The 24337-nt window shown below is 41.3% G+C and overlaps 1 protein-coding gene across 3 annotated transcripts in view; it reads left to right on the top strand.

Annotated features, from left to right (window-relative positions):
• COL19A1 (collagen type XIX alpha 1 chain) overlaps positions 1–24337 on the top strand; it is a 255136-nt gene that overhangs the window by 88134 nt on the left and 142665 nt on the right. For all 3 annotated transcript variants that reach the window (XM_077307567.1, XM_077307559.1, XM_077307577.1), the window contains exons 10-12: positions 1606–1659; positions 12456–12509; positions 14788–14832. In XM_077307567.1, coding sequence (XP_077163682.1) covers positions 1606–1659; positions 12456–12509; positions 14788–14832 — 153 coding nt within the window. The remainder of the gene's footprint in view (positions 1–1605; positions 1660–12455; positions 12510–14787; positions 14833–24337) is intronic.

The following is a 24337-nucleotide window of genomic DNA, read 5'->3' as shown; positions in this document are numbered from 1 at the left end:
AGAAAGGTACACAAGAAAGTACAAAAAGTGAAAATAAGTAAGAATGGGTGGGCAAGCAATTATAGTTTACATTACAGAGAGACTACTTCCATACCTGCCAGTATCTTTTCAGCTAATTCAGAACAAAGGATTAAATCTCCTTGCTAATTAAGAAGAAGAAGAAGAAGAGTTGGTTCTTATATGCCGCTTTTCCCTACCCGAAGGAGGCTCAAAGCGGCTTACAGTCGCCTTCCCATTCCTCTCCCCACAACAGACACCCTGTGGGGTGGGTGAGGCTGAGAGAGCCCTGATATTCCTGCTCGGTCAGAACAGTTTTATCAGTGCCGTGGCGAGCCCAAGGTCACCCAGCTGGGTGCATGTGGGGGAGTGCAGAATCGAACCTGGCATGCTAGATTAGAAGTCCGCACTCCTAACCACTACACCAAACTGGCTCTTAACAGTACACTAGAACTGGTAGGACAGAGATATTTCCTTATCTCTGCCCAAAACAGGAGAGTTGGAGGAGCCCAGCCTTGGTGAAAGTAATATTAACCTTTCAAGTAAGTTTAACACTGGGCTTTTTTTTTATTTTGCAATGGTATAACAATAGGTAACAATAGAAAAGTTTTGTGCACATTGGAAAGATGAGGGGAAATAAAATCAGAATGTCCCCAGATTCAGTCTCACCACTGCTTTGAACTTATGGGTAGCTTTAGTCAAGGCAGGCCATAATAGCTGCATCCACTGGTAACAGCTAACCAAACCATCCTGGGACCAGGCAACCAAACCAGGATGCTTTGGTTAGCTATGACCAGTGGAAGAGCTTTCTCAGTTATGGCCTGTACCCTGTGGAATGCCCTGTGAGACTTGTTTCATTTCCTCAGGGCTTGTTTATGTTGACTTTGGGAGGGTAAACAGATGTTTGGGACTGGTTTGATATTGGTATTGTGCTTAGTCATGTATCTTAATATTGTATATGTGTTATCTGATTTTTATGTGTTTTAACATACTTATTATACTGTTGTTCAAGTGTTTTATGTTGCCACAAGACCCTCTGTGTGATTAGTGGCTAAAAAACCCACTAATAAATAAATAATTGCTCCAAAGTGTAGAAGGACTGGCGCAGTGGTTTTTACTTACAATGTCAGTGGTATGTTACCTTGATAATTTAGACTGCTTGAAAACTGATGTAATAACACCATGTTAAGTTTAACATTGCTCTGGAACACTTGAACAAGAGTTCGTAAATAATCTTTTCATGAATGAAATAGTTGGATGCTTACACTTGCAATGCCCTAATGAAAGACAGTTGGTACTGACTTTTAAGTGTGTGCTATGAAGAGGAAATGAAATTCTCTGCCATGTGCTAAGTGGGAGAATATTCAATATTTTCCATCAACATTTGGCAGAAAAAAACCCACTTAGATTTTCAATTTCAAGGTTTAATTTCTCTTCTAATTTATTCCTTTTCTTGTATGTAAAATTGTTTTTTTCCATTTCTTTGGAATCTGTGCCTCTCTGTGGTTGTGATACTGTTTTGCCATTCATGATTAGCAGACTAAAATGATTGTAAGATAATTTATAGCTTTGCCAACTGGACAGATTTCTATATAATTTATTTTGTAGGGCGAAGAAGGTCCAAAGGGAGACAATGGAATCCCTGGGTTACCTGGAGAGAAGGTAAGATTCCTGCCTATCATCTCATGGACTGTATGTGTTTGATCTTCATAAACTCTGGCAGAAGGGAAGCCTTATTGATAGCTTTATACTGTCGCTGATTTATTTTCATTCTTGCATATTTCATAATGAAGAGTAAAAAGGTAGTTCTGATTATTATTTCTATTTCTGAAACATATTCAACAAACATGTATTAACAGTTAATAAAACCAAGCACTAGGTTGGGGGGAAGATTGAAAGGGAACAGGTGCAAAGAGTCTTCTCTCTGCACCCTATGGGGGCGGGGGAGTTAAAGAGCCAGCCAGCATTTCTCCCCCTTGGGACAGGCACTGGCTGGCTCCCTGGTCCTGGCGCCACCCCTGCAGGGTGAAAAGGGGCTTCCCATTGGGTGAGGGGCTGGCCAGTTCCTTGGACCCGGTGTGCTGAACATTCAAAAGGCTCCTGGCAGGCGGGGCTCCCTTTGGAGTCTTTGGAATGTTCAGCACATCATGGGAAGTACCAGTCACTTTTTATATAGATAGAAGATAACCAACAATTCTCAGCTCACCCCCAACAGTGTACAAGAAAGCACCTAACAAGATTCCCAGCAGCAGAATTTTAGGGTATTAATTAGGCTGCAGTCAGAGGGGGGAGCCAGAAAAGCCCTGTGCTGTCAGTTTCAACAATAGTTAATAGCATTTTGGATTCAACCCTGTAATGTTAAACTTACAGGAGCGGTATGGATGATAATACGTCCCCTTTAACCCATCTGTGGTGAGAAAGAGAGATCAGAAGTGGGTTGGGGTAGTCACGGATTACTCTTGCTTCTCATGGATACAACACAATAAATAAGATGATGGGGGAGAAGTATTATCCACACTTGAATTAGAGTGACCCTTAAATTCAAATACCCAAATGTCTTTCATTAATTAGAAACAATGTCCAATGGTCAGGGGTAGCCTATCTTACCCTCCTGTCTCAATAATGTTTTTCAGTTTGTTTTATCTGTTGGTGAGGGATTCATTCAGCCAATGGTCCCTAACCAGGGAAATCTGATTTTTCAGATATATAAATGTTCATAACATATAAATATAAAATATATCACATAATTCTTTGCCCAACAGAAAATTGCATAATATATAACTACACCTTGAATTACTTTGCTAGTTGTCACATACTTTAAATTGTGATTTAGTTGAGAACTGCAGGGCTGGTGTTGGGATGAAAAGCTTTCTCCATCTTCCTGTGTGAGCTTAACTTTATTAGTACTCCTGTTCTGAGTTCTCCTGTAGACTGTAGAGCTCTTTCATGACCTGTTAAGCTCATGAAACTGCTTGGTGAAATTGTGAGATTTTGGGTTGCAGCATTGTAGCTTCAATGATCACCCGCATTATCTGTCATTTTAATTATTAAGTGAGGCAATAATTGGCAAATCATGAATAAGATTCTATTTGGGCCAGATAATCCAAAAACCTATGCAGTAGTAAATATTTTATTGTTACATGTAAGATAGCTTCTTTTATGATGAATCTAATATTATCTTTATATTTTAACATGCTGAATTACAGTCATGACCCATCTGACTTTTTCTGTTCTTCTTCCTTGACTATGTTTGTCTACTTTAACACTCTTATTTATTAGCACCTTCAATGTGCATGGCATGTAACAAAGTGCAAGAAAGTCAGGAGCCCTGCCCTGAGGCACTAAATTGTGGAGTTATGACAAATTGCTAAAACTATTACTCTTCATTTGACAACTTCAGAAAGTAGTGCAATAATCTTAACATCATTTAGAAATAAACTTTCTTTTGTATAAAACAGAGATCTATGTAATCTCTTTTCCATTTATCTCCAAGCATCCCAGAGCAATTGGGCTCAGCATTCAGATCATCTTCAGAGCCAGCTTGGTGTAATGGTTAGGAGTGCGGATTTCTAATCTGGCATGCCTGGTTTGATTCCGCGCTCCCCCACTTGCAGCCAGCTAGGTGACCTTAGGCTCACCACAGCACTGATAAAGCTGTTCTGACCGAGCAGTAATATCAGGGCTCTCTCAGCCTTACTTACCTCACAAGGTGTCTGCTGTGGGGGGAGGAAAGGGAAGGCAATTGTAAGCTGCTTTGAGACTCCTTCGGATAGAGAAAAGTGGCATATAAGAACCAACTCTTCATCTCTTCATAAGGACTCTGTAACTCTCCTGGAAATATTGACATCTTCTGTTTCTTAATAAGATTCAATACCAGTCTGAGGACAGGGCAATGAAAAAGAACTTGGGTTCTAATTCTTTTTCTCCTAAGAAGCTTACTGGATGACCTTGGGCCAGTCATTCTCTCTCATTCTCACCTACCTTCTTTTTGGTCATATGACGTCAATAACTGGAGAATGATCCTATCGGCAAATGGTTGGTCAGTAGATGTAAGACACATCATTTCACATCGATTCTTAATTTTTGAGAACAGTACCTTGTGACATCATACCCATGGATCTGCTGAGATGTGTACCAATCAAAACCATTACAGTTTTGTTCTAGAAACTCTGGGAAACTAATAACTGGCTAGAGGACTGGAAACAATATGTGTTCATCCCTCTACCAAAAAAGGGTGACTCAAAAAACTCTCACCAAAAGTCGGACACAACTGAATGGCTGACAGCAACAAACCCAGTGACTGGCAGTATTATTCACAAAATGACATGATGGATGAATGAATATGAAAGGAAGAAGTTTGCATATGTTTTCATGAAATACTCATATTTTAAATTGCTGCAATACATATTAGATAGCATTTTGATTCCCATTTACATGCTGAGAAGGCTGCTGTATTTTCCCCCATATTAGGAAGTAATTTTGTATTGTGCAGAACTGTGGACAACTGAATTCTGTGTGATATTATTTTTCAGTTCACAGAAACTTAACCTCAACAAATTCATCAGCTTCTGCCTTTTGCAAGCTTTATTACAGTGTAAATTCTTCATTTAAATACAATTATTGTTGTCTATTTGACTGTCTTGGCATCCTGTAAGGCAGTGGTCCCCAACTCCCGGTCTGTAGACCGGTCTCGGTTCGTGAATCAGTTGGAACCGGGCCATGGCTCCTCCTTGTCCTCCTCCCTGGTTGTTGCCTCGGGATGCCCTGCCACTCTGCCACCAGCTCAACTTTGGTGCTCTCCAGCAGCCGCCATGGCTGGGGCTCCCCCTTGGCATGGCACTTCGCAGCTGCTGCTGGCAGCGCCCCCCAGTGGGCGGCGGGAAGTCAAGGGCACCGGCGGGAAAGCAAGTGGAGCAAGTGCTCAGGCGGTGGCTGCGATGGCCCTCGGCAAAAGACTACCCCCCCGGACCTCAGTAAAATTGTCAAGCGTTGACCGGTCCCCGGTGATAAAAAGATTGGTGACCACTGGTGTAAGGTATGGACCTTTCCTCAATGAGGAAGGGGGCATGTGCAAATGACTCACAATGGCTGCCATGGGAAAAACCACGAATACAAGCATTTCCCTATTTGGCAGCCACAAATTAAATTCTGCCTTGAAAGATGAACTTGCTGTAATCAGGAATTTCCTTGCTGCAGGATAAGTGAGAAGGCAATTCATGTCTGCACCTGGAAAGGTGGATTTTAGTGTGGAATCAGATGAAAAAGATGGCACTTTAAAAGGGCAATTCAGAATGAAACCTTCAGTATGGAAATGGTCACAAACCACATTTGCTGGTGGAACAACAATTTCATGATTATGGAATAAAAGATATTGTATAAGTTCTTTAGCTTTTATCTCGTGCAATTGTTAATTGATTCCTTATAATCAGCTATGCTAATTCCTATTGACATGCAGGAGGGCATTATATGCTGGAATAAGACGCGACACCAATGTTGGGATAAACAAGGCCATAGGAAATGCTTTAACATTATTGAGTCTATTATCTGTTGTCTGGCATGATACAACACCCAAGATAAAACAGAACCAGCAATATAGTAGCTGCAGCATGGCCCTTGGACTTCAAATTATCATTAAAGAAGACAAAGGACTTCTTCAGTGACTGGGCCAAGAATTGTAGTGTCTGTGAACTATTTTAAATTCAGGAATTTCTCAAAGAAAAGACAAAATGAAACCACAGGAATTCCTTCAAAATGTAGACAATTGACAATTATAGTCTCTTAAGGAATGTTTTTTATAGGGTCAGAGTTTACCATACTGTATAACAATATTCTTCTTGTTTAACTGAATGATAATATATTAACAGTCAGGATTTAAAAAATATAACCAGACACCAAATATAATTTATTGTGCTTGTTAAAAATGGGGAGATTTTTGTGTTGCCATCTGTGGTCAAAATACCTGGGTATCCTTGACCTGTCTCTGTGCGAATTTGGCTCAATTTCCAATTGGAACTCATACCCACTCAAACCCACCATTGCCAAAGGAAGAAATCTTCCCCACATTACATTTTGCTCATTTCCTGCTGGCTAAAGTAAATTATCACTGACTCACAGCTGTCACACTGGTAAAGCCTGGAGTGCTTCTGTAGTCAACAACTGAACTCCAGAGTAAGTGACAATGAATCACAGAATCACAGAATCATAGAGTTGGAAGGGGCCATACAGGCCATCTAGTCCAACCCCCTGCTCAACGCAGGATCAGCCCTAAGCATCCTAAAGCATCCAAGAAAAGTGTGTATCCAACCTTTGCTTGAAGACTGCCAGTGAGGGGGAGCTCACCACCTCCTTAGGCAGCCTATTCCACTGCTGAACTACTCTGACTGTGAAATTTTTTTCCCTGATATCTAGCCTATATCGTTGTAGTTTAAACCCATTACTGCACGTCCTTTCCTCTGCAGCCAACGGAAACAGCATCCTACCCTCCTCCAAGTGACAACCTTTCAAATATTTAAAGAGGGCTATCATGTCCCCTCTCAACCTCCTTTTCTCCAGGCTGAACATTCCCAAGTCCCTCAACCTATCTTCATAGGGCTTGGTCCTTTAGCCCCAGATCATCCTCATCGCTCTCCTCTATATCCTTTCAATTTTATCCACGTCCTTCTTGAAGTGAGGCCTCCAGAACTGCACACAGTACTCCAGGTGTGGTCTGACCAGTGCCGTATACAATGGGACTATGACATCTTGTGATTTTGATGTGATGCCTCTGTTGATACAGCCCAAAATGGCATTTGCCTTTTTTACCGCTGCATCACACTGCCTGCTCATGTTTAGTTTACAATCCACAAGTACCCCAAGGTTCACACACAGTGCTAGAATCATAGAATTGGATGCTTAAGAAAGGCTTGCCGGCCTCCTGATACGATGGAAGACCTCCTGTCAGCAGTCTGGATTTCCTACCAGTGCTCAGTGGAATGGCACAAGAAGAATGAGGGAGGAGAGACGACTGAAGATGGCGCCATAACAGCTGGGCTTCTGTCCGGCTCTTAAGCCATGCTGAGGGTCAGGAGCAACCGCACCTGGCAGACCTGGCAGATACGCAAATCTCGCTCGCCGGTCGCCCCAGGAACCGGGAACGGCATCCTGAGGGTCCTACAGATCCGTGGAGAGGGAGGGAGACTAAGCTCTCCGGATCGCCACGGCATGTGCTCAAAGTCATGATGGCACCCTTGTCGTAAATAACTTTCCAAGCCTGAAATGACCAGCTGACCCTATATTCTTCCCAGATCATCTTTTACCAGACTGACAGGAGCCGAAGTCTACAACAGTAAAGACTGTGAGTTTTCTGGCTTTTCCTTTTCTTTCCCCACAAGCTCTTCCCCCCCCTCAACCAATTTACAAGTGAATTCTTTCGTCGAGTGAGAGGCTCCCAGCTAATTATACCCACTAACCAAACAAAGAGATAGCTTAAAGAAAAGAGAGACTTTAAAGTTTTGTTGGAGAGAATTCAGTGGGGGAAGCTGACTTGATATGGAGATCGACAAACTGATAATTTTGGATCGCTCGTGCTCCCGCGAGACCTCACGAGACTTTCTGTTTATAGTTTGTGACTGCCTAGAACTATGGAAAAATTAACTAAGGCACAGCTTTTCCATTTGTTATGCGAAGGGAACTCAAAGATACTGAAAGCAGTCAATAAGGTGGAAAAGGAAATCCGAAAGACTAAGAAAGAGCTTTTAGACAGAACTGACGGTCTGGAAAAAACAGCTGATGAAAACACAACTCAGCCAACAATACTTCAAACGAGAATTCAATGTCTGGAAGTTAATCAACAGGAGGGGGAAAGAGCTAGGGACGTAAAAATCAAAAGCACCTTGGAAGAACTTGGAAAAACAGATTTAAAGAAGGAAAGCACCAAAAACCTGGAAGTCTATTTAGAGCAGGAAGTGATTTGGATCAACAAAATAAAAAGAGTCTATTCAAAGGCGACAGCACGCAGGAAGCTATCAGGAGATATCTCTGTGCGACCAGAGGAAGAGATCCAGATTGATAAAGTATACAGAGCCTACTTAAAGGCGACTGCAAGCAAGAATCAAGCAAGAGACTTCTTTGGCCCTGACAGAAGGACAACTAAAAATACTCTATGTAGGAATCATCAGGCGTTACTATGGAAAAAAACACAATTTCATTTTCTGCGACCACCTGAAGGATGTGATGAACAGTGGAGCATTCTCCTGGTTTCCTGTGGGAAAGACAGCAACAGTAACTTTTAGGTCAGGACCAATATATGAAGGGAACTGACTTTATATCATCTAAGACAATAATAGAATATATTCTTATAATAGATTATACTCTCATATGTATCAACAATTACTCTGCTAAGAAAGATGGTAATAACTTCTAGATCAGGATCAATATGTGATGGGAACTGAATATGTATGCCAATATGTATGCTAAAAGAGGGTGGCAAACTATACCTCATATGTATTAACAAGACAGCAGCAGTAACTCTTAGGTTAGGGCCAATTTATGAAGGGGACTGACCTTATATCACTTAAGATAATAATAGAATATATTCTTATAACAGATCATACTCTCATATGTATTAACAATCATTTTGCTAAGAAAGATGGTAAAAACTTCTAGATTAGGATTAATATGTGATGGGAACTGAATATGTATGTTAAAAGAGGATAGCAAACCATATCAGCTGGTCACTTTTTTTTCTTTACTTTTCTGTAAATGCTTCATATAATAATAAATAATAAAATTATTTAAAAAAAGAAGAATGAGGGAGAAATGGGCAGTGTTCTAATGCCGTGAAGACATTTTCTGTGTGAATTCAGAAGTTACAACATTGCATTAGTGTGTTATTCTAAGACTCTGTGTTAAAACTCATAAAGTTTTAGGGGAATCATAGAGCATTGCACTGATGTGATGATGTTACTTTCAGGATTGCACCAGAAGTTATGTTGAGGAATTGTTGTGGCATGCTGTCTATTTACATGAGTCTACCCCTAAAAGGACTGGAAAGTAGCTGAGGCATGCATTTCTAAACATATTGACCCTTGCCTGAATAGGACAGTATAAAGTGGAGGGTGATTTCCATCTTTGATAAATATTAAATTGTATATTAAAATTATATTATTTATTCTATACTTTAACATCTTAACTAATGGCAAGCAGTGTATCCTAAGCCAGTGAGGTTTTGCTGATCTTATGACTGCTATGGATTTTATATAGAGGTGGAGTATTTGCTGTTTAAGTCCAATATTGATTAATATATATATGTCTAGGCATCACTTAGTTCACGGAAACATGTCTAACTTGGAAGATCTATTTAGAGAACCTGCAATGTTTCTGTGTACATAATTATACACACCTCCCTTGAACAGTACCCTAATATTCTGTCATGACAATTAGAATAATTGATAATGTGATGTCATCCATTCAGTCGTTTCCAAACCTTGGCGATTCTATAGGAAAGTCTTCGCCGTGTACCCGTCTCTGACTGCTTCTTTTAGTTGGTTCATGGTCATCCCTGTATCGGCTTTGATCATGTCGAGCCAGCGGATCCTTTGGCGACCACGTTTCCTTTTGTTGCTGACCGTGCCGAGCATTAATGATTTTTCTAATGTCGCATGATGTGTCCAAAGTAAGTGAGCTTTAGCTGTAGTATCTTCCCTTCTAATGACATAGTTCTAATGACATAGTTGGTTTGCTCCTCTCTAAAACTATCTTGTTGGTAACTTTGGCTGTCCATGGTATTTGCAGCATTTGTCTCCAACACCATAATTTGAAAGCATCTATTCTTCTCCTGTCTTCCTTCTTCAGGGTCCAGCTTTCACATCCCCATTGTTATGGGGAAGACAATTATTCTATTACAGGTATTATTTCAGTGCCATCCATTGAGTAACACAAAACCTTCCTGTACTAGAGCCCAGGATTTTATTAGAGTCCAGATCTATTTCTTGTTGATAATTTGGTAAGACTAAAATGCTTTAAACAAGATTATAAGTGCAGGATCTGAAGAGCTTCCATCCCAACTGAGGTGTTTCTGATCCGTTTTTCTACTGTATTTCCTTGAGCCCAGCAGCACATCAATAGGCCGTATCCCATCATAGCTAATGTATGAGAAACTGCAGTTGGGGCTTGACATCCAGAAAATCCTGATGGGGAAATGCTTTGGGGCACACACTGGCCTCTTTAGATCTTTGCCAATATTTCTTAGGCAATATATCTCTTGAGCAAGACAGAGCTACAAAAATTGGTTTTACCCAAGACTATAATATCTGTGGAAAACCAATTTATTGTGTTGTTGCAGATGATCAAAATATACAACTGACTGGGCTTTATTTTCTAAATTAATGAACCATGAGAGGTTATTCATCTCTTTGAATATTTTGAAAACTTGAAAAAAAAAAGTATCCAAGCACACTTGGTTGTTTCTCATTCTGTAGATCACTAGGGTATTTGTTTTAAAAATGTTCAGGGAATCATAAACGCAAAATATGTGTGAAAACGTAGATAAATATTTCAACTGGTACTTGCACAATATTGCTTAGTAGGTGTTCCTAGTAGGTGTTCTGATGTCTAGTAAGTTTTTTCAGCAGGTTGGTGATATGATCAGTAAAGATAACCAAATGATCCATTTCATAAACTGAACACATGAATATACGAAACTACTTTATATTGAGTCAGAACATTGATTTATCATAGTCTGTGTTGTCTACTCTGGTGACATCTGTCCAGGGTCTTGAGTAGAAATCTTTCACATATCTACCATGTGATCCTTTTAACTAGGGATGGAATTGAACTTGGAACCTTCTGCATGTCAAACAGATGCTCTGCCAATGAGCCATGGTATAGTGAGCCATGGTATAGTGATTAAGAGCGACAAGCATTGTGCATTGTACAGGGTATTGGACTAGATCAATGGTCCCCAACCTTTTTATCACCGGGGACCGGTCAATGCTTGACAATTTTACTGAGGCCCGGGGGGGGGGTAATCTTTTGCCAAGGGACGTCACCACTGCCTGAGCCCCTGCTCCACTTGCTTTCCTGCTTGCGCCCCTGACTTCCTGCTGCCCACTGGGGGGTGCTGCCAGCAGGAGCTGTGCAGTGCCACATCGAGGGGGAGCCCCAGCCATGGCAGCCGCTGGAGAAGCACTAAAGGTGATCCGGCAGCAGAGTGGCAGGGCAGCCCAGGGGAGGAGGACGAGAAGGAGCCGCTGCCCAGTACCGACTGATCCACGGACCGGTACTGGTCCACGGACCAGGGGTTGGGTACCACTGGACTAGATGACCCTGGAGGTACCTTCCAACATTATGATTCTGACCGTTTATGCACTGGAGGTTTCATGCCGGAATTTTAGTCGTAGCAGGTTGTCCCACCTCTTTCTGCACCCACATGGGGGAGCATTTGGCCCGGTGCACCTCATTCTCCCCTGATTTGTTTTCTTGCATGGAAGCTGGGGCAGTGAAGTTCCCAGTGCATAAACAGTCTCTGTGATTCTACGATTCTAAGCCAGATTTGATTCCTTGCTCCTTCACATGCAGGTAGCTGAGTGACCTTGGGCTCATCAAAGCTCTGGTAGTAGTGCTCTCAAAGAGCAGTAACATGAAGGCTCTCTCAGCCTCACCTACCTCACAGGGTGTCTGTTGTGAAGAGATGAAGGGAAGGCAATTGGAAGCTATTTTGAGACTCTTCCGGTAGAGAAAAGTGTGGTATAAAAACCAACCTACTATGGATAAACTCAGATTTTTCTGGAAGTGTACACTCAATAGATGGGGAGACTAGTCCTGGCCCCCTAAAGAGTGACTGCATGAGATATGTATTGCCATGTTTCTGGTAGTCATTGTCATTTTGCAATTCCACACGAAACTTAAAGTATTAAACCCATTATTTTAACCACAAACATAATGACTGAAGCAGTCTACAAATAAATAAAAGAAGAAATTAATTCTATTGAAAAATTCCTTTCCATTGAGGCAGCATGTCTACTTTGGATGTGGAGAATGAATCAAACCAGCTTCAAACTCACTCTGGTTTGCATTACATGTCCTCCAACATTAATAAAGTATCTGTCCACATGGCAGAATCCTGCATTGCTAGACAGACAAAACAAGGCAAACTTAGAAGTACAGGAGAAAGTTGTGGAGGAAAAAAAAACATGGTTCTACAATGATTGCAGGTGACATGCCTTTACAGGTTTATTATGAACACCATGTTATGTATGACATCACATGTTTCATATGTATATTTAAAATCTGGTTCCTGGATTTCATTTATATTTTACAAAGAATTGTGACCAATAAACTGAACCCTGGTGTGCCTATATTCTGGTACAGAAAAGAGCCGTATAAGAACCTACATCTTCTTCTTCTTACTTGCAAATATAAATAGTTTATATTTGGGTAATGAGTGACAGATCACTGAATTACCATATATTTTGTTTCAGGGAGAAAACGGTCTGATAGGTGTCCCTGGTGTTCCTGGTGACATTGGAGAGAAGGTGAGAGACATTGGAGAGATGGACATTTAGGTCCATCCTGAAGTTTCCAGTTTCTCTCTTTTATCCCAATGTGTTTTCATCTAGTGGCTGAGTGTGCTGCATTCTGGATACAAAAATTCTAATTCCCTTCATGGCTATGAAACTCATTGGACAGCTTTTCTGCATCCCTGCCTTTCAGCCTGCCTCTTGTGTTGTTGTGAGCATAAAACCAAATCACTCTCTGAACGCTAAATTCTTTGATGGAAGGGAAGGATCTATATGTGAGTAATACACAAATAAATCCAAGGTGTGGTCCACAGATGGCTTCAAGGGAAACTGGATAACTTCCATTTCCTTCCAGCTATATCTTAGAACACGTAATCTGTGGTTTGATAATACGCTTGTGAAGAAATGGCCTTCCCACTTCTAAGCGGTATCAGGAATATTGTAGAGCATAATGGATGTGACAAAATATGTTTTGTGCCTATCTGGTAAATAAAAGGTTGGAGTTATTGTGTAATAACAGAACAAACTGCATCAGACCAGGTTTAACTAGACTGTCCCTTTTCCCTTGTGAAATCCCGTTTGTTGTCTCCAGAAAGTCTGAAATCTCAGCTTGTTGGTTTTTGGTGTTTTTTAAAGTGTCCGGGCTATATTACTATCCAGGCATTTGCATTGTTTTGTTTTTGCCTGCTTAAGAGCCCTGGGAAAACAAGATGAATTCATGCTGTTATAGCCTATGGTCATTAAGAATACGTGTGCTTTCTTTACAAAAAATTACAAAGTTGCACAGCAATATGACTCAAGTTCTGCATCATGAAAAGTTGGATGCCTCCAAACATAAATTGTGCAAGCTGAGCACATCTGTGATCAGAAAGCATTCCCTTATTTTACAAACTTTTGACTGCTTCTCTTATTTATGTGGAACAGCAGTAAACTATGCGCAGCACTGGAAATATTACTGCCTTTCCCAGAGGTGCTAGCGAATTCACCAGGTATTTCACATACATTTTAAAGCATATTTTCATAGCCCGTGAGCAAGAAACTTGCTTTATTTAAACAAAATGAGGTTTTCAGCATGCTGAATTATACACCCACTATTTTAACACTTCATACCAAATTCTGTTGTTTTTATGTATGACCGATCATACAATACATAAAGCCTTGATTATCAGTGATCTGTAAACATAGACTATGATTGGAAAGCATTGGCCTTGAACTACTGGTAATGCAAATTTAGGGTTAACATAGTAATAGGGGAACTGCTTCCTGGGGAGAAAAAATGGTACATATACTGAAGTGTTGCGTTACAGGAGCATTGCTGGCCAACTGCATGGAAGGTGTCACTTATGCTAACTCCATTCATCAGCAAACAGTGTCTAGTCTAGATTGTGGATGTAGGATATGCCGAATAGGGATGGGGTCGAGCGAGAGGGGACACTGACAAATGTGTGATTGGGTTGTATAAGAGTTTTTAAAACGTTAATAGAAGCCTTATAAGGCTTACCTTTGAATGGGAGGAAGGGGGATTTAATTATTTATTTCTGTGACATTTTGCTGATTGAAAGGGATGAACACACCCCTTGCATTGTCATCATGAGAGCCAGTTTGGTGTAGTGGTTAGGAGTGCGGACTTCTAATCTGGCATGCCGGGTTCGATTCTGCGCTCCCCCACATGCAGCCAGCTGGGTGACCTTGGGCTCGCCACAGCACTGATAAAGCTGTTCTGACCAGGCAGTGATATCAGGGCTCTCTCAGCCTCACCCACCTCACAGGGTGTCTGTTGTGGGGAGAGGAAAGGGAGGGTGACTGTAAGCCGCTTTGAGCCTCCTTCGGTTAGGGGAAAGCGGCATATAAGAACCGACTCTTCTTCTTCTTCTTCTTCTTCTTCTTCTTCTTCTTCTTCTTCTTCTTCTTCTTCTTCTTCTTCTTCTTCTTCATCCTTTGAAGGGAAACAAAGCACCCCTTTGAAGGGGTGCTCCCCCACCCCTCTTTGAAGAGCTAGCACAGTGCAGTTGGTTTCATTCAGCAGAACTGCATGGAGAGTAGGGTTGCCAATTCCAGGCTGGAAAATTCCAAAAGATTTGGGAGAGGAGTTTGAAGTGAGCAGGATTTGGGAATGGGGAGGGACCCCAGTGAGATATCATGCCACAGAGTCTGCCCTCCACATCAACCCTTTTTGGATCTTTGTTGTCTGGAAAGCAAATGTAATTATGGAAATGTTACTTAAATGATATGTTAAAACAGATTTTTTGAAACTTTCATCATGTGACTGACTTCCTTTCCCCCCAAAATGCAGGGTGAACATGGATTTCAGGGGGACAAAGGAGAAACGGGTGAAAAGGTAAACAATTTTAGAAGGCTTTGCTGAATTTTGCCATTTGGTGTTACCGAAGAAAGACTTCTTAGTTTGAAAAGTTACATTTCATTTGTGTATGAAACCCCTACTCTTTCATGTATGAAACTGTACTACTTTACACAGAGAGCGATTAAAATGTGGAATTTACTGTCAGAGGATGTACTGATGGCTACAGGAATAGACATTCATGGAGGGTAAGTCTATCAATGACCACTAGTCATGGTGACTGAGGGGAACCTCCACATTCAAAGGCACTGTCTGCATCCCAGAGCCAGGAGGCAACATCAAGAGAAATCCTTGCTCTCTATGCCTGATTGTTGGCTGCCCAGAGGAACCGGTTGGCCACTGTGTGAGACAGGTTGTTGGATTAGATGAACTATTGGTCTGTGCTCTTCCTATGTTCTTAACTTTTGCTTGCTGAAATGTTTAAGACAAAAAAATTCACAACACGTCATGTAGTGTTCAGGCTAATAAGAAGGCTGTTTCAAAACTGTGACAATGACTGTCTAAATTGGATGTGTATGTTCTGCTCAAATTTCAACCAAAGTCTAGCTAGGGAAAATAACTTTTTAATCTCTGTTGCAGAGTGTTGACTTTGCTGGTAATAATTTACTGTACATATGCAGTATATATGTTATTGCCACTATGGCTACAGTCTTTGGTTTTCTTCCACTGTACAAAAATATGCAACCACTCATATACTGATGTGCTTTGGAAGCAGAGTAGGCATGGTTTTCAGGGTTGCCCAAATTATTATTTAAGTCTAATGGGCATAATAGTGCCATCCTGTGGATCCCCCACCCTGTCAAATCAGCATTTAGATCAACAGCGTTCTAGACCACTAGAGAAGCATTGCAGCTTGATGCAGGGTCGTAATCCAGTCAAGGTCATTTCACCACTGTGAGCCAATGCTGTTGTGTCACCTGCAATCACCAGGTGAGCCATAGGTCCATCAACAGATGTTGCCCTGAAACAGCTTGAAAACAGCCTCTGTAGTAGTGCAGAATGTGATGGCTGTGTGCATAGGATTCCATGGAGAGGTAACAGATTGACTGCTGCCTTTGTGTTTCTGGTGCTTGATAACAGCCCTGTGCAATTGCGTTGGGTCTGATGAATGTTTAAATTAGGCTTTAGCGGTGATACGGCAACCTTATTACACTTAGCAGAGATCGTTGTAGTGGAGTGGTATAGAACAATGACTTGATTGTTGTGCAGTTAGAATCGGCATTGGCAGAATAGCCAAACGAGTGAGCTTTGCTTGTCTTACATGAGTAACAAATTGCTTATATAAAAGCTGAACAAGACTTGCACCAAGACACTTAAATTGACATGTGTTTCACAACAGCACAAGAATCAGAAACCATAAGACAGAGATCCCCATAAGTCTTGCATGCCTACAGTGATACAAGAAGCAGATCCAAGATGGCGACAGTGTAGTAGCAGCATGCATGCTGAGTCTCTCCTCCGCATACCTCGCATTAAGTCTTTTTAGAAGATTAATGTGCTGTCTGGTTGCTATCTGAATCAAGAATGCCTATAGCTCTTGGTTCCCCCCACCCCCAGGAATATCTGCCTTCTGTGTATTATTGTAAACTGCTTTTTAGAAAATGGCTTGTTGTGTTTCAATCTCCTCTTCCATTGGCTACAGATATCTCCTACTACAGATATCTCCTACTACAGTATATAGCTACAATACACAACAAATTAGAAACAGTTCCTTTAGAATCACAACTGACATAGTAATAAAGGGAGAATGAGAGTCTACATCTTTTACTGCTAACAGTCTTGAGATAGATGGTCTTTTCTAGGCAATCTGTTTTTAAGCAAACATATTTTTAAATAATTCTGCAGTCCCCTTCTAAAGTGACTCCCCAGCAATTGTGCTAGAATATCCCTGTTCTTACAGTTGCATTTTATTTGGACAGGTCATGACTCCAGCTGCTACTGCCACTCGGGCTACAGTCTTTGAGTTGGCTTTTCCTTCACTCTACAGCAGACTTTCAAAAACTGTGCAACCACTATAATATTAATAATGATATGGCTTTGGAAGCAAAATCAGTATGGCTTTAGGAGAGCCCAAATTATGATAAAACTTGGTGAGTGCTTTGCGGTCCTTAAAAGATAATGATATTGCCACTTACAGAAATGATCCAGACTTTTAAAAAGGAAACAGCTGGAATGTATTTGAATACAAATGTGTTTTAAAAAGCAAATAAGTTGTTCACCTGGGAGAATCAAAACATCTCAAATTACATAGGATCTTGTGTGCTCCAACTATTTCCGGGGGGGGGGGGGAGTTAATCACAGAGTTATTTCATGGTCACCAGCCTCTATAAGTTATTCTCTGTCCACAGTAGGGTGGGTGTACCCATGGGCAGATACATGAACCCAGTTTCTGTGTGGGTTCTTTTATTTGCGGGGTGGGGGGGTAGTCCATCAATCAGTATCCTCCTTCTTTAGGCTAATAATCTTACTTTAGTATCTAGGCATATGGTAGTATCATTGAACTTTCAAGACTATAGCAATTAAAAGAATTTAAATAATAAAAAGGTATTTTATTGATAAACATGCAGAGAGAATATTAGCATCAGCAAATACATGCAATTTAGCAAGAAAGCCAAAAGACAGTCCTAATTACCATGTGGTCTTTCAGTGGTAGAATTTTGCCGAGCTGGCTATAAGGCTTGAACAGTTACTTGATAAAAGTTCAGCACAATTTTTATTATTTCAAATGTAGCAGGTTTGCCAGTTTCAGGTTGGGAAATTCCTAGACATCTATGGTGGAGCTAGGGGAAGGCAGGGATCTCAGCTGGGTATAGTCCATTCTCCAAAGCAGCCATTTTTTCCGGGAACCTGATCCCTGTAGTCTGGAGATCAGTTGGAATCCCAGAACAACGCCAGACCACACCTGGAGGGTGACAGCCTAGTATCATCCAATGGGAGTGGGGTTTGCAACCTTCCCCCTTCACACTAAGAATTATGTCTGAAAAAGGAATTACCTTTTCCCTTGTAGAAAAAGGATCCTAACTACAGGGGGCTTGTTTGTTTTTGAACATTTTGCTATCAGGCTGACAGATGCCTTACTTTGCTTTCTTGGTGTTTTGCTAACAAAATTCTGAAATATCATCTTTCTCCATATAAAGTAGTATCTGTGGGATCTTTCAGCGTTCTGCAGGGCCTGCAAAATGGAGCCCTTCTGCCAGGTCCATGGTTGAGGCTGGGGTCAGCAAGGTACACCGATGGCTCCCCCCCCCCCCGGGCTTCTTGTACATCATTGACCTCCTTCTTCACCGCTCCCCCCCCCCCTTAGCAATAGGGGTAGGAAGGATATCTTTTTTTGCTGCCACCATGTTATGATGGATTTTAAGACTTTTAATGGGAATTTTAATGGGGTTTTTAAGACATTGTGACCCGCCACAAGCCGCTTAGGGAGTGGCGGGAAATAAATTGAAAAATATAAATAAACAAACAAACAGACAGATAAATAATATATGACCATCAAAAACGTTTTAAAAGGGATGAGCAGGGGGCAGTGCAATACAGGAGTGATAAAATAGGTTGCTTTTAGACTTCACATCAAAATTTGGTTTGTTCATAGTATCTTTAAACACAGCTTATTTGCTCTACTTCCACACTTCCTCTTCTTCCTGTTATATATGGAGTAAACTGAAAATGTGCTGGTTTGGCTGCTGTTATACCATTTCATCTGATCTTCTCTAAACAAATCCAAGGAATGTACATTTTTAAGTTTTTGAATTTATATATCATTTGAAAAGACAATAAATTTCACATCTTTGTTATGATTGTAAAATCTCAAACATTTATTTCTTCTGAAAAAAAGCGTTTAATCAACATCCAATTGTGTTTTCAGCACAGAATCTGGCAATTCTCCCCTTTTTTAGCAACACATTATGAGAGTCTAGCTCATTGCTCCCAATAAGCAGACTTTGTTGAAGAAAATTCCTTTATTGAAGACACATTGAAGCAATCTTCTATGAACCTTTGCTAAGACCAAAGCACCTAGGGAATGTTGTCCAGAATTTGGCCACTTCCTAGTTCCTGTGCTCATCAACAAACACTGGAATGGGGCATTTGGGTACAGGATGCCACTGGTTGGGAGATGGGGCTTGTTTGAGCTAACTGCTGTGGAAGACAGGGCACACCTTTTATTAAGTTTTGGGAAACTTAACCTCTACACTAACAGTGTTGATGACTTAACTGTGAAGGAACCCACAAACCACTTCTGCAGATTGCAGGAAGGTTATTGACATCTGAGGTGTTTAGTGAAAATTTACACTTAATCCCCTTTCTGCCAGGCAGGTTCCAGGAGCCATTTCCAGTTTGCCCATTTTTTATAGTCCTCCTTGGCACCTTCCAAAGTAAACACCAGCTGTGGCCAGGCTTGTTGAATTTGCTAAAGCCACTTATGCAAGTCTGGGGGCCCATCATGGGGGGCTTCCCAAGTCAGGGTGGAATGGTTTCCCATCACCGCAAAAGGAAACATCCCATTACTTGTGTGGGCTGCATTGTTATGTGTGTACTCCATGAAAAGGAGCAGCTCAGTCCAATCATACTGCTGGTAGTTAATAAAGCACCACAAATACTGCTAAAGCACCACAAATACTACTAAAGGATTTGATTTACCCATTCAGTTTGGCCATTGGTTTCAGGATGATATCCAGAACTAACCCCCCAGCAATTTCAACAACTCCTGCCAGAACTTGGCAACAAACTGAATCCCACAATTGGAGACCACCTTGATCAGGGTGCCATGTAGCCAGAATATGTGCTGGTAAACATAAAGCCAGGTGGTGCACTATGGTGGTGGGGGTGGGTCGGTAAGACATAGGAAACAAAGTGCACCTTTTTGGAGAACAGGTCAACAACCAGCCAAATGGCCAGATTCAAAACAATGCGATTTTCTGAATATATTCAGGATTAGCAGCAGTCTGAGATATCCCACAATAAAGGTAGGGTCACTCCGGATCAATCCTTTTTGCTGCAGAAGGAAAATTTAAATTGCCCAAAATCCAAACGGAAATCGCATTCTGTGTAGAGGGCAGGGACTGAATCGATCTGGGGTTGGAATAAAAGCTCCGTGCAGTTTATACCCTAGTTTCAGTGCTCCAGCTTATATTGTAGTGTTTGTATTGTAATGCTACAGCTTCTGTTGTAGTGTTTTGATTATGGGTAGAAGGTACATGGTAGGTCTTAAGCTATGCAGACCTGGGTCTGGTCAGTGCCTGTATGGGATACCTGCTAGGAAACCATGTATGCTACCTGGAGCTTTATGATGGGGAAAAAAGTGGAATATAAATGTTATACATTAATGACATGCAATGAATGCAATGAAAAGAGTTTAGCAGTTGATTGAAAATTAAACTGAAAAAAATGTGACAGTTTGGGCTGCTGATCTCAGTTCTATTTATGGATACCCTGCCCAAAATTAACTAGTATGAAAGTAAATGAATGCTTAAACCAGTCAACTAGTCCATTCTTCCTTTTTATGTGATGGCTACACTAGCATTTATCCCAATAATATGTTCCTGCAGTCTGAGATCTATAGTGCTCTGATTTCACTAATTGACACATCTGCCTCAAGGTTTGATTAGATAGCATTGGGGAAGAGACTTTTTTAAAAAATTGAGCAACATCCCATTGCTCAATTAGAGCAGAACACGAAACATGCTAATCTCTGGGAGATCAAATGGATGACATTCTTTTTCTTTTCTCCCACATTCTTTACTCCTGTTTTGTAGTCAATTAAGTTGTCTGGACAAATCAATATATAGCATTTATTTCAAGGAAGTTCTTTGGTAATGAAGTACTATATAACAACTGTTCTAATAGCTGAGTTCAGTCAGCCGCTTGCTTTTCATTACTCAAACAGTATCACGCTCTGATGTGGGAGCCAGAGGGACATAGGAACAGTAGGGAAGTCCTGCAGTATGTTCTTTGCACCCTCAAAACATGTTTTAATTCATTTATTTATGTTTCAATTTATAGGCCGCCCCTCTTCTCATGGTCTCAGGGTAGCTCACACAGTAAGTTAAAAACCAATACAATGGATTTAAGTTTTAGAATATACCCTAAGATAATTTAGGTGCATCTTTTCTAGTCTCTGTGCCAGGAATTAAGATGGTTGCAATTGGCAATGGAGAAATAATGGGTGTGAAGCAGAGGGGAAGGAGGATACACAATTAACATAAAGCAAGTTAGGACTACAGATGGGATGAGGAAACTGGCCTGGATGCAATTCCTCACAGTGCATTTCTCTTATTAACCCCACAACCATCCTTTTCGTGAACAGATGTCTAAGGGAGATTATTAATGCAAAGCAACATCTGTGTGAGAATGCCTTACGGACTAAGGTACTTGTGAATGGCCATGTGATGACAGTTCTTGGCTTTAAAACATCAGTTTCTTTCCCATCTTGTCTGAATAACAGCTCTAATTTTTGCAGGACTCAAGTGCAGTAATCTTTGGGGTCTGTAGAATTTGCCAGCTATTTTGCACTTTTCTTTTTAGAGCTTTTGCTTACAGAGCTGGATCTGTGCTTTTGAATTGCAGAAGAGTGAAAATTTGCAAGCTCTTAATCATTTATGGAGCAGGGGGGTGGAGAAAAAGAGGCCCAGTTATATAGCAATTTATATCTATCTATCTATCTATCTATCTATCTATCTATCTATCTATCTATCTATCTATCTATCTATCTATCTATCTATCTATCTATCTATCTATCTATCTATCTATCTATCTATCTATCATCATCTCCATTAATTTGCAAGATAGATAGAAAGTCTGTTCTGAGCACTGGAGATACTGGTCTGTATCCAGATTCTCCTGCACAATAAACATACAAAGCCCCCCCCCCCCCCCCCCGGTTTTCTTCCATTCCCTTTCAAAACACAGAAAGATCATTCCTGGAGAGATATGATCTCTGCAGAGGAATAGCCATGTGAGTCAGTGGAGTGAAGTGAGGAGGGACACGGGGATGTAAGAAACTCTGACTCCTCAATGGAGCTGTGCTTGGAAAAGGAAGAGCCATTTCACCCCCCCCCCATTCTTTCAGCCTTTGATCTGTGTGGCTGTTCCTGCTGATTTAATTAGCGTATATGGAGATAGGGACTCATTTTGCAAGAACAGGTAACCAGCGTATGCTCACAGCGTTGTTGATGAGGAGGGGAATTTTAACCTGATAAGCCATCAACTTTCCTCCTGAGATAATTACCAGAGTGAGTTTAATCAGTTTAGAAACAATATAAACACGCGGGCCATTGAGAGAGCATTCCAAGTCTATTAGGAAGCCTTCCCTTTCATGGCTGGAGAAGGACTTCTGATGGCTGAAGTACTTGGGAGGCTGCATGGGAAACTACTTTGCTTAAGATATTTGCAATTCCAGACAATTTCAGACAGCACTTCGAATTGGCTGTGGAGATTTACTAGCAACCTGTGAAAATCACACCAGGTAAAAATAACCTCCTGGCAGCAGGCCCCGACAACAACTTAACATTCCAGTTCTGCATGCATTTTCTTAATATGTTTCCAAGGAACTCTCATGTTTGGTGCTCTTAAAAGGCCCTGTTCACCATGAGTGCTGCCTCACCATCCAGGAGCAGCAGTGGATCCTGGAATACTCCCAAACGATGTTCCTGGATTGTCAGCCTCATCCAAAGAAGGTCCAACACCCATTGCTCGATCAGTCATCTTTCTGACTATGAATGTATCTGTCCTGGACCTCTTCTGCACGATGGATAAGCTGATGAAAACTCACTAAATACATCGTTGTTTTTCTTATCTCTGCACAGAAGAGTCAATTTACTCCGCAAAACTGATTTTGCTCTGCACGGTGAACTGCCTCTTCGGTGCTTTAAGCGTCTTTTAAGCGTTGTTTCTGAAAGAGGCTTTTCACCAATTCATTTCTCTCCTGCCTGCCTGAGATGGTCTATTAGTCATGCAGAGAAGCTCCTGACTTAATTGTTTCAGTTTTTTTTAATCCCTATCCATCTTTCACTGATCTCAGACACTAGTTCAGAACTTTCTCTGACTCTCTACGTCTGGATGGCATAGGGATAAAAGATAGAGAAGCGGGTCATTTGCGTGAGTGCAGATCTTTGGATCACCCCCTCCCAGAGATGTCATATTCAACGGGAAAAGGGACAAGGTATTACTTGTGTCATTTCGCAGGTGACGGGATGAAACAGGACTCATCTCAGCACCGGCAGGAGGTGCTGCTCTTGCACCAGCCATATCCCACCACAGGGAAGGCCGCAGCATGTTGCCATGGAGTAGGCCAGTCAGTGTGAAATTAGTGGTAAAAGGCTGCTTTGTTCAGAACGCAGAGGAGAATGGATGATTGAATATCTGATTGAATAGCTGTAGTTAGCAGAGCACACCTATTGTTCGTTTGTTTGTTTATAAACCACCCTCTCTGAAGGCTCAGGGCGGTTTACATAAAACGTCTAAACTAACGATCCCCAACCCGTGGGCTGCGGACCACATGTGGTCCTTCGACTAATTGGAGGTGGGCCCCGAAGGACGCCTTCTCCCCCCCCCAGCCCTTTACGACACACTTAATTGTTGTGGCGTGTCTGTATCTTATTTTGAAGGGATGTTTAAACATTACCATAGCGATCAGAGAGCGTTAGGGCAGTGGTTGAGAGTAGAGGAGTAAACAACCCCCCCCCCACCGGGCCTCAGTAAAAGGCGTTGAGTGGTCCCCGGTGAGTGGTCCCCGGCGTTGAGTGGTCCCCAGTGATAAAAAGGTTGGGGACCACTGGACAATACATAAAACGATCCATAGCACAATCATAAAACAATCCATAACTGTAACGATAGGATTAATAACCGATAATTATAACAGTGCAGCAGTGCAAACAGGTCCAGAGCACACTGATGGAGTTCCGGGAGGGAGGGAGCAGGGCCCCTTCAGACGTTGTTGGTTATGCCTGGTCTCAACCAAATGCCTGGTGGAAGAGCTCCTTTTTGCAGGCCCTGCGGAACTGTTTTCTCTCTGTCAGGCTATTTGAATATAATTTGAATATAATCAATAAATCTCTTAGAACTGGGAGGACAAACTTGTAACACTTTGTTTTTGTTCTGAGAACCATTAAAATGTTTTAAGTTCTTATCAGAAGGTAAGGATTGTTTTCAGTTTGAAGCAGCAAATATCTAGGATCAGATACTCTGTTGAGGGGGTGAGTAGGTAATCTAACATATATATATTGATCAATGAAGTCTTACTAGCAATAAATGCTAGGCCTTTAGTGCATGTGTTTTAAAATGCGCTATTGATTTTTCAGTGTTTAATAATAGTTCACGTGACATAAGAAAATGGAAATTGAGACAAAATATGAAAGGAAAACCTGTATTAACTCCTTGGCTCTCAGGCAACTCTTGACTTTTCTGAGTAAATGTTGTGTGTGATGCTAGAGAGAGGATGACACGTTTAATCGAAATAGAGATGCACAGCTAAAAAGGAATTTCAAAT

The sequence above is a fragment of the Paroedura picta genome, chromosome 1 (genome assembly GCF_049243985.1).
Source record: "Paroedura picta isolate Pp20150507F chromosome 1, Ppicta_v3.0, whole genome shotgun sequence".
NCBI lineage: Eukaryota > Metazoa > Chordata > Lepidosauria > Squamata > Gekkonidae > Paroedura > Paroedura picta.
Note: the sequence above shows the minus strand (reverse complement) of the source record. Positions and strands in the feature narration are given on the sequence as shown.